Source organism: Sander vitreus, chromosome 18, assembly GCF_031162955.1.
Source record: "Sander vitreus isolate 19-12246 chromosome 18, sanVit1, whole genome shotgun sequence".
In the NCBI taxonomy this organism is placed as follows: Eukaryota; Metazoa; Chordata; class Actinopteri; order Perciformes; family Percidae; genus Sander; species Sander vitreus.
Window position 1 is genome coordinate 13,955,860 of NC_135872.1, and position 11,881 is coordinate 13,967,740.

Here is an 11,881-nt window from a genome sequence, read left to right on the forward strand (position 1 = left end):
TTAGGGGAACACAACAACTTATGTGACATTAAATCCAGGCTAAAAGTAGTTCTCCTGTCAACTTTTTCTCGTTAGTCAACAAACTGTGAATCTTCTAATTATTCTCCTGCTGGTATGTATACTGTGGCAACCATTTAACATTATTCAATATAAAGAGTGTACAATGCTAATAAAGCTTCTTCTGAACATATTGAAGGCCAGGAAGATTGTCCCTTTATCCTGTTAAACATGAGTTACATCCGCATTTCTTCTTCCCTCAGCACAAAATGTGTTTAACAAGAGAGCAGCAGGAGGATGACACATTCAACACCAGCGGAAAAAGGAACTAGCCAATACTGTTATTCTGTTCCAAGGCCATTTTCAGTGTCCTCACATTGTCTCATGACATGCAGCTATGACGTGCCAAAATATCTGCTGAGAGCTAGGCAGTCAATGAATGAAAGGTTTGAATGTATTAAGGCATCATCATAGGAAATTAAAATTATGAAATTAGAAAAGTACACTTCCCAATTCTAGAGAGGAACATAAGTTTAATCAGGATTAAATATATGCCCAAAAGAAGATCTTGCAACTCAGAAGAGATCCAAACAAGTCAAAACAATACAAAAAGATGAGCTTTTCTGTCTGTCATGTCAATAGAGTCTTACAGTTGTATACTTCCTACAATTTGTTTTGGATCATTGGGGGTAAAGTGTATACATATCTCATTCACCATATTTTACAGTGCATTGATTCTCAAAACCATAGCCTTCTTCCACATTTAAAAACCCATACATAAACTCATTTATAGAATTATTTACATACAAGGCTTAAACAAGTCAACTCAAACCATTTGGTGAGCAATAAGAAACTTAAGACATCACACATCAGAACATACGGGAACTTTCTTAAACTTCATGGCTTGGTTATGCCATAGTGACATTTTGTTACACAAATCACTGAATGGATAGAAGGCAGGAGTGGCCTCTAATTAAATAATATGATAAACTAACACTCAGCAAGGACATTGGGCATATTACTCAACTTGCAAGTTATTCCGCCTGTGTCTTTAAAGTTTGGTTGCATACACACACAAAAATGTACAAATACAGATCAACAAGTGATAAAGTGAAACCAAATGTCTCTGAAGCCTACTGAACACATTGCACACACTGCTTATAATGCACCTAGGTGGTAGGTACACAAAGCATGCATATGTAATGTCAAACTAAACAACATAATAAATCTAAAGTATGGAAACAAATTAACTTAAATTGAATAAACTTAGATGTCACAACTGAGTTAGTAAGCAACCACATCACCAAACACACAAAAATAAATCATCTCAGTTTATTCACGACACCTTATTTGAGATGACAATTTGAGTGAATTCAAAGCAGGAAGAAAAACAACAGCAACACTGTATTTTGTGTAATGTATTTTGATTTCTGTGTGCAGCAGAGATGTAACAGTGTGTTATGACCTCCAAAACATGGAATTTATATTGTGTATGTGCGTGTCAGAACTGAGTACAGCATCTCCAAACACACAGAATGATAAACACAAAAAACATCCCAGGTAATATTAATATAACATCTGTCGTAATACCAGCTCCTTTTTTTCTTGATTCTATCATGAAGAATTGATAAGCAAAGGACAGTGGATGATTTAATGTAATCATGTGGAAACAGACACACCAATACAATATTTGTTAGAGAAAAGGAGAACAAATATTTATTTAGTAATTTGTTTTTAAACGTTTTGCTGTGTATCACACAGAGATGCTTGAGTTTATAAAGCCAGAGGGCCTACTTTTCCATGTGCGTGTTATGTTATACTTACTCCTTTAACATTAATGACTCTATTTGGAGTTCACGCTAAAACATGGAATGACTTGCCAGTCCTTCATAATGTTTGCCAGCCCAGTAGACTCCATTAAAAAGAAAACTACTCATGGTGTACTCAATGTGTCAATCAGATTGTATAAAGAAATAAAAGGTGAAAGTCAGGCTGGTTTTGTGTGGGAAATAAGCCAAAAAGAGCACTGCTTTCACTAAACATCCTCTCAGATCTTCATATATGCATGGTGGCTGGGGAAGAGAATAAGACTGCTGTTTAACCAAAAAAAAAAAGATGATTAAGTGCACGTACAATGGTGTTTTTAACGTGTGTGAGAGACTTGGCAAAGACCAGAAGCTCTCTGTGGAACAGAGGCATAGTGTTATGAAGTACATTTGCAATATAATTCGATTTTCAACATTGTCTGTGTTCTTGTGGGATTAACAACTACTGTTACCACCAAACAGGAAACGTTGGCTCACAGAGTACTGGACTTGCCGGGTTTCCGTTCAGGGTTATGAAAGCGTCACTCAGGGCAGAAGCAGCCACAAGGCCACGTTGGACAGCTTTGGGCTAGGGTGGTGACAGAAGAGGAGCCCAGGGTGAAAAGTGGTCAAATACAATATGACAGCAAAGTCCTACAGCTTGGTCTATGTGAGCACAGCGAGGACAGGTGGTGAATATACAACAGGAATACACACTCCTCTTCCAGGGGCTCGATGACAGGCTCTAGCATGGGTGTATCTTGGGACACGCATACAGTACATACATATTAGTCCAATCTCCAAACTAGGGCTCCAGATGTGTCTCTTTGTCACCCTCTGGTGGTTTTGTCCAGATCTGGTATCACTATCTCTTTCTCTCTCTCTCAAACACACACACAAACACACAGGCTGCGATCGCACAAATCTCCACCTACACACACACACATATGAACAAACACTCCTTGGCTCCCCTGTGTCTGTATTCAGGCTTATCTGGTGTAGTAGACTCTGTAATAAACACTCTTGGAGCGCCAGAGTGAATAGGAGTTGTCAAACTTGAGCAGGTAGACTCCGCGGCCGGGGTACTGGTGGCTGCCGGCGTACACCTCCTCATGACAGTCCCGCCGGTACACCGGCACAATCTCATCCACCTGAGGCTTCCCTGCCTCCTTCTTCGCCTTCTCCTCCTCACTGGGAGGATCACCTGAGGACACAACAACAACAACGTATCAAGTTGCGATAGAAAGCAGGAGGGATTCACCAATGATTCTCATCTCACACACACACACACATACACATATACACATACACCTTTTAACAGCTTGACTATAATTATGCTATCAAATATTGAACAAAACAAAATACATACATGAGGTTTATGACCAAATGTGGCACAATCTCTTGTGCAAAACACAGTGTTGTGACACTAAACATAAATACACAACTGGTTCTCCAGCAGATAGTCAGAAGTGAAGTTTAGAAGGACTGGCATATCTGCCAAAGCCTAATTTGTACAGTTACTTTAACAAAAACATACCAATTCCACTGTACAATATTGCCTTAATTATCTAAACATATATTGCCACAATTCATTTCTGTTCACACCACTGCGCTGGTTTTCACCAAAGAACACAAGCAGGACTTCCTCTACCCCCAGGAAAATTATGAGATGTTTAACTATGGCGTAGGCAAGTCCTGACCTTGAGATAAGAATATAATAATATTATCTGAAAAAATAGTTATTCATCTCTCAATTGGCCGACGAGTGAAGCAACAGAAACAAATTGATAAGCAGCTGCTTCTGTGGCAAAGATGGAACTAAATAACCACCATGACTTTACATGTCATTAAATAAGAGTATGTTGTATACTGTATATTAACCATAGCAAATGGCTCTGAACTTAAGATCAAAGGGGCAATTATGACCCATTTTATATCCAAAAGGGAAACTGTGAAACTAAGAGAACAACAAAGTTCCATTTCCAATTCTTGGAAAAAATATTTTTAGTTTACATCATTATAAACACATTATAATAGGAGAGCCTACAATCACACACATCATGGTAAGTAAAGCTGTTTTTTTGTTAGTTTTTTTTAACAACCACCACCTAAAGTCAGAAACACTGCAGGCTTATTCACACAGACTTCCCACCTACACCTCACCTTCATCTTCCTCGTCCTCATCACTGGACTCCGACACGTGCACGCTGACCGAAGCAGAGGCAGCGTCCGTCCATTCGAAGAAGACCCCGAAGCCGATGTCATAATAGTCCGTGGCAAACTCCCAGAACAGGTAAGAGCCCTCCTCGTGGGTGGGCACACGCACTGTCACCACCTCGCCACGCCCCACTGTGATCACACTGTCTGCGTCCTGCCGGATTTTCTCCTTGAAGTCCTTGATCTGTGGCCGTGTCCACATGGAGGGAGCAGCTATGACTGGTGGAGAGTCTGCTGTGATCAAAGCACAAGAGACTTTTCACAATCTTTTGAAAAAAAATCTGCTAATTCAAAAGCGCACACACACACACACACACACACACTTAGAAATGTCCCTTCCACTCCATTACAGACAGAATACCAGCTGAGATCAGTTGCATTGTATTTTTTAACCAGGGCAGCAGTTTTATATTCATACATCCAATGTTCCAAAGGCACATTCTGTTTACTAATCTGATATCATTTTGAAAGGCGCTAACTGAGAAAACATTGGAGAACCCTTTTGGAATTATGTAAGCACATAATGTAATCTGAAAACTGCTGCCCTGGTTAAAAAAACAATGCAACTGATCTCAGCTGGTATTCTGTCTATAATGGAGTGGAATGGAAATTTCTAAGTGACCCCAAACTTTTGACCGGGTGTGTGTGTGTGTGTGTGTGTGTGTGTGTGTGTGTGTGTGTGTGTGTGTGTGTATGTATATATATATACACATACATACACACACACACACACACACACACACACACACACATACATACATATACTACATTTCTTACCAGCATACACAGGCTGAATGCCAAACCAGCTCAACTAACAGGCCACCTGTTTATGCGTGTGTGTCAGAGAGAAAGAGAAAGCATGTGTAGGCTACATATGACCAATATCAGAGAGTTGCATAGTATAGGGCCCTATGATTTCCGCGATGCGGAAAACACAGACGGAAGCATCCAAAGCTTTTATCTACACATGAAAATGGAATTCTGTTGAATTGAATTGAAACGGAATTTGCATATATTTTGTTGACCTATTAAATAAAAATTTTTTTTTTTTACTTTCCTTCTCATTTTTCGCAGCGGAGAAAGGTCTCAACAACAAGCAGAGTCAGGTCTCTACCTAAACCTTGGCCAAATGGCACAGCCTGTTGCCTAGTAACCATACGTCATCACGTTCACGTTGAGTTTGTTGCGAGGGAAAAAATGTCGAAGCGAGTGGCGCTCATAGACAGTATATAAGAATGGACCAACAGATCATGTTGCTCTGGACGGAGCCAAGTGAATTATATTAGAAGCACTTTTCCGGTGAGCGCTGAGCGTTACTGCGCAGCCTCCAACTGAGAGAGACGACGTAAATGTGACGTGAGCAACCTGTCTGAAAGTTGGAAGTCTTCTGGTAGCTGTGCCAAGAGAAATCTCAATCATTCCCAATATTGCAGAGACGGAGAGCGTAGGTATATGTAAGGAGAGAACATGGACACAGGCTAATTACTGCTAACTAAAATGCTAGTTAACATTAGTAATTAAACTTAAACAGCTAATGTAAGTCGAAACTGCCTGCGAGCTTCTCCTCTACTATACGGTAATTCCTCTACTATGCGACAGTAAGTCGCGTGGTTATGACACAATCATTAGCCTATTTTTACAAAAACGTCTGCTACGGAGCCATAACTTGAGGTACAAGGTAATGGAGCCTTTTATACATTGTCGTGTTTCTTTAGAAATAAACAATGAACAAATAAAGTCTTTAAACGCTTCAGATGTAAAGTTAATCGCTGTCAGAGTGACGCCAAAATGAATGGCAGTCAATGGAATGCTAACGTCAGGTGATCGCTTTGTAGCATCAAAATGGCGCCATAGGAGGTTCGAGCTCTGAAGCGAAACTTAACCCCTTGGTGGCGCCTCCCGACAACCATTTGAAATCAAAAGCTCATCTCGAGAACAAAGCTAAATCTCCAGCGGGAAAATCCCTCCAGGTTACCATGGAAGCAACGACAAAATCAATAGATGCAAGGCGTGAGTTTGTGGAAGATTTTGTTGCAACGTGTGCTGAAGCTGACATACCGCTAGAGAAAATGAAGAGGACACGTCCGTTTCTTGTTAAACATTGCAAGCAGGGCCTCAGGCAGACCCACCTGCCGCGGGTCTTTGACCAGCACACGCAAAAAGTGCAGCAAGAGATCTGTGGAAAGAAAATCTTCGTTGTTGTCGACTAAACCTCTGACAACCGAGATCGCAGTGTCCTCAACATTGTTATAGGTGAGCATCCAAAGCTTTTATTTAGGTCATTTTGAATGCGCTTTGCTGAATATATTAACAGTTTAAATAAAAAAGCTGAATTGTGAGTTTGTGTCACTGAGTTTTTAAAGGTCAATACTGCTTAGAAGTGAAAAGAAATCAAGCAAATCTGAAAAATCCGAAAGGGCTAAAAATAAATCCGAAAACACGGAATTTGAAGAAGAAAAAAAAACAGAATTTGAAGAAGAAAAAAAATAAAAAATAAAAACGGAATTTGAAAAAAAATAAAACAGATTTCATAGGGCCCTAATAGTAGGCCATCCATCCATCTTTCCTCAAGACATTGTTTTGGCACTGAGCAGCCAGCCACAGTGGGTTGATTTAGCCCAGGATGTATTGGTTTTGGAATCAGACCAAAGGCCTTGTTCATTACTGGTGTGAGTGCTTACTCTTCTGTAAGCACAATGTGTGGTTGGAGGATACCTAAACCAGCAGACTATCATGTTTCACTTGTTCCAGCTCTTCTCCTCCCTGCCCTCCAGGTCACATTAAAAGGCAGTTACACACCAACCAGACGGCCGACCGTTGGCAGAAAAGGCAGTTGGACTGATCAGTCTCCCTGAGTTGGTCAAAAAAAATGGCTTGGAACACACCAAAGCGACGAGACGTAATACGTCTCCATAACAGCAGGTGGCGCTAATCTGTATTGTTGCCCAAAAAATGAAAACCGGCAGCTGATTGGACGAACGCATCACAGGGATCTGGCTGCTGCTTCCGGATTTTGGATTTTTCATACGGCCATTACTGGCGACTCATTCAGATTACGATCTCATATTGTACTAAAATAGTTCATCGAAACGTGTTTCTGAAAACATTTTAAGCGAGAAAAAGGCCATGCAGTTGCTGAATCTGTCTTCATTTCAGATCGACAAAGGTCAGTTTAAAAGATTTTCATCATATTTTGAGAGTCTTAGTCACGCTCATTCTGCTTGCCATTTCCGGGTGAGTCCCGACTGCCCTGTCTCCGACTGAGCATGTCAGGTCAGCTAAAATGAAGGCAGACAGCTCCTCCAACGGGCTACGGCACGGAACACACCAAACAGACTTGAGTCACTGACCTCGCCAGACTGTCCAACAGCCGATTATTGGCCCGGTGTGTAACTGCTTTAACAAGCACACATCAGATAATACTCAGGTTTCAAGTTTGATATAAAGCTTTGTTTGTTTGACAGAGAGCTTTCCCGCTCTGCCCTGTAGGCAATAGCTACACAATAAGGAAAATGTAGATTATTTCTGCATGAAGACAACTCCAGTGGTTTATGGTTTTTAAATGAGAAACAATTATGGCACACCAACCTAATAAAGGCCCGTTCTCTGAGACCTCCTCTGCCGGCTCAGGCTCTGGCTCCCGGTCCATGCTCTCCGAGTATGAGTCCGACTGGCCTCCATTGACTGTAGGGGTTTCCTCCCCAGCAGGTGGTAAAGCTGCACACAGCGGTCCTGCTGCTGAGGCGGGGATGGGTTCACCACTATTGAAGCCGCTAGAATCAAGGGTACCCTGCACCATGGAATCAGACTGCTTCTGTAAGGCCGCCTGGGACCAAAGGAATACAACACTGAGTCAAGACATTAAAATTCAAACTAGGGGCATAAACCAAGAATGTTATGTTTGATTTAGTATTATGATTTAGTTGCCCATGACTATTTATCAATTTACTGTCCATCTTTAAAAGAAGATGTGCCAATAGCTAAGCTTCCGATTAATCAATGAAAGTCCATCCTTCAGTTAGTAATTACATAGTACCTGTTGCTGTGCCAGCTGGACCTGGTAGAGCTGCTGCATGTACTGCTGGTAGTGCTGCTCCTGGAGCTGACGGATGAGGCCAAGCTGTTGCTCTGGGCTGTTGGGGTATTGCTGAGCAGCATACTGTTGGAACTGCACTGCTGTCTGCGCATTCAATGCTGCCATTATCTGTTGTCTGGGAAATAAAACACAGAGGCAGAGTTGGTGAGAAAGGAAATACAGGAAATGGAGAGGAGACACTGGTGGGACAGTGGAAAGTTAGAGGGTTTTAACATAGAAACAAGAGTGGTAGTGAGTAAGGAGCTTGTCCTCTGTTGAACAGGTTTCAGCCGATCACTGACCCTGCTAAAGTGCCCTGACTGACAATTAATCTGTCACAGCTCCAGAACTAAAAGGACAGCACCCCTGTAAGATATCAAGGTCAGGGAAGTGCCATCATCATGTAGAAGTCATGCTGAAGTCAAATGTAATTTATTGCAAGCACATTAATGCAAACACACAGTGACACACATACTTCTGTTGCTCAATCCGTAGCCTTTCCTCCTCTGCCTGTCTCCTTTCCTCTTCCTCTCTCCTCAGCCTTTCCTCCTCCTCAAGCCTTCGTCTCTCCTCCTCCTGCCTTTGTCGCTCCCTCTCCTCCTCCTCCAGTCGCTGTCGCTCCTCTTCTTCTTTCCTGGGAAAGACCAAAGTAATGTAGTTTATTATAAATTGTGCAAACTGTCAAATTCACACAAAAAATACACCCTCAGTCCTTAAATGTCCACTCTTTCCCATGCTGCTTTACAGTTTGTCTGGCTGCATATAGGAGTCTTTATTTAGACACTGTAGCAATGGGATGTCCCTCAAGGGAACTGAACCTTACCTTTTCCTCTCCTGCTCCTCCCTTTCGATCTTGTGTGAGGTGACGTAGGGAGCGAAGAGGTTACAGCACTTGTTCAGCAGCTTGACAAACTCCACCATGGCCTCCTCCTTCTCCAGGTTACCCAGGGAGGCCCACTCTTTTCTGCACACAGAGCGAGAAATAAGGGGAGATGATTGTTTTACAATAAAAAGAAAAACAAACAAAAAACAAGGGACATTTAAAATGGCAGCACTATATTTCATAATTTACTGCAGAAATTTGTGCAATTAGTGAACCCTCAGTAGATTTGAAATACTTAAGTGTGTGTCAGTGAAGCACGTTGACTTACATTAAAGGTTTTCATACATTTTTAATACGTAAAAAGGAATGACAAGCACACCACGTGTTTAATCGACTAGATTTACACACCAAATTGCTGGAATATATACCAGATTTTAAAAGTCACACCCGCCGGCACACACATACAGATGTCTGCTGGGGTTACCTGCGGTCATTGCCGAGGACATCAAAAAAGCCGACCTCCGGTGAAGCATCAGGATTATAAGGGCCCAGTAACACCTGTTTGTGCAGAGCGACCAGTCGGAGCTTCTCCTCATACGTTGGGTGGAAGGCCTTTCCATCTTTATCTGAGAGCAGCAACGTGGAAGCAATGAGTTTGCATTTATTTGTTTTTTATGTCCATCTGTGAAAGGTGCTTGTGAATACTACAATACACATTTGTGTCTTAGTTTAACATGGAAGTAGCAACAATAGAAGCATATAGGGTATATAGAACACTTAATAACATCCTCACGGAAAATTGACTTTAATCACAGTGAAAGTACGTAATCCGGGGTGAGGCAAGAATCAGATTTATGTATACAAGCGAAGATACGCAAATAGACCTAACCCTAACTGACTAACAATACATGACTAAATATTCAAAACACAAATTACTATCCACCAAACCTGTTTGCACAGTCATCACAAGTGTTTTGCTCCAATAAAAACAGTACAAATGTGCTCATGATGTTTGCAAAGTAACAATTTACTACACCTTGTGATAAAGGCAAGGTGAGCCACGGAGGGCAGGATAGTATATTTATATATATTTATTATATTACATACATACATACATACATACATTTCTTCCAAGGCTGACAAGTTAGATATAAAAGGCTGATACACTTTGGATACACTGTACTGTTTTTTGACTTGCTTATTCTTGACAAATATTACTTAATGAACTCAAATAAGGCCTTGATCTTGAAACTAACAATGGATGTTTCAGTATAGCTGCCTGGTTACATATGCAATATTTAAGAGAAGACACTGATGTCAATTGTGTCTTAAAAGTGACGCTATTAATACAGACTGTCCAGGTAAAATAGCTTTCCAGTTTGTATGCATGGAAAACACAAATACAAGTAATCGCGTTGCACTTTATATTGGATTTCCTGTTGGAGTAGCAGCAGGGAGTTCTATGTGGAAATGAGGAGGCAGTTAAGCTGTAAAACAGACCAGTGGTCATACATCCATTAAGTATGATTATGGATCGGTTGTATCCACAGGTCTAACCAACTCCTTCAGCACAGCAAAAACCTGTCTTAATTAATCAGATAAAGATTTGTGTATGTGTTATGCTGGCTCCCTTCAGCCGCATCAATGACAGGACAGGGCGTGTTTAAAGCTCCCAAACAACTCACTATGAGCTACCATTCAGTTAAGATGGATAGCTTCTTACATTACAACTCTTAGCTTCCTTAGCTGATGAAGCAGTCGCATGACAAGCTAGGTTATCCTTCCCAAACCCAAATAAAGGTAACGTTACAAAGAAGGTAGACAACACCAGGCAAACAGCCGGATGGAAATGTTTCAGGCCACACATAGACACAAATGGACTGCTCGGAAGTGCCGAGCTTATTTTATCTGTTAGCAGGTGTGGCTACTCATTAGCTATGTAGCTAATGTAAAACGTTGCAGCTGACAGCAGCAGCCCCGGTGGTGACAGCTAACGTTAGCATTCGGTTAACCTCAGCCAGCCAGCGATTTTCCTCACAATTTAACGGTCGGTTCGATCATTAGCTAACTGTTTCTATACATTCAAGCTGTGAGATTATAACAACCGTAAATACCTTTGAAAAATTTAAGGCCCATTCCGTACAGCTCCAGCAAAGGAAAGCCCCATTTTCTCTCTATCGCAGATTTGTCTGTCTCTCCATCTTCGCCTGCCGCGACACTGGGCGTATCGGTCTCGGGTTCCGCGGGTTTAGGGTCAGGCTCTTCGACCTGGATCTGCTCGCCCTCCGGGTCAGGACTGAGGGTGAGGCCATCGATAGAAACTTCGAGCCGGCTGGAAGTAGCACTGTCGAGGTCGCCGCTCTGAACCTCTGTCGCCATCATGTAGACTGTCAGCTGAAGCGGCCACGTACCTACTTCCGTTTAGACTTAGCGGAAGTTCCGGGAGATTTTTTTCCCTTCGATGTAAATAATGACGACGCTTTAACCGATAGGAGAAATATTACGGATTCGTTGAAATTAATGTTAAATTGTTGACAGTAATCGTATTTTTAATTCACTTTATTTTACCCAGGAAATGACACAGTCGCACAACAAAGTGGCCATTTTCTATTGTGAATTGTATTACTATATCATATAGATATTAAATACTATAATACTAAATGAGTAGTTATTGGTTTTTACTATGATAGTAAAAACCAATAACTACTCATTTTAGTATGGTTGTAACTGTTAATTAAACGTTAATACCCCTGGCAATAGTCATTCGTACACATATACATAGCCATGTCTTCAAATTTGGCGTCGTAAGGTATTTTTTACTGCTGAAGAATTAACATTCATCTTTGCATGTGCACGATAATGTGCATTTCTATAATTAAAATAGAGATGCTGAAGAAGCCAATTACTTTAATGTTTAACATGATGTTTCCTTTTTTTTATAAATAATATTATAAATCAATCAAT

At 41.2% G+C, this 11,881-nt stretch overlaps 1 protein-coding gene across 2 annotated transcripts; it reads right to left on the minus strand.

Annotated features, from left to right (window-relative positions):
• Window positions 1–510: 510 nt before the first annotated feature.
• Window positions 511–11,338, minus strand: acbd3 (acyl-Coenzyme A binding domain containing 3). Of its 2 annotated transcripts, none has more exons than XM_078274297.1 (8): window positions 11,032–11,338; window positions 9,402–9,543; window positions 8,918–9,058; window positions 8,570–8,728; window positions 8,056–8,230; window positions 7,608–7,845; window positions 3,966–4,250; window positions 511–3,006 (listed from the first exon to the last, which is right to left on the minus strand). In XM_078274297.1, exons 1-8 carry the CDS (start codon window positions 11,297–11,299, stop codon window positions 2,792–2,794), a joined length of 1,623 nt encoding a protein of 540 aa, XP_078130423.1. In that variant the 5' UTR covers window positions 11,300–11,338; the 3' UTR covers window positions 511–2,791. The 2 variants fall into 2 exon arrangements, with proteins under 2 accessions (XP_078130423.1, XP_078130422.1); XM_078274296.1 differs by having other exon boundaries at window positions 3,966–4,253.
• Window positions 11,339–11,881: the final 543 nt, after the last annotated feature.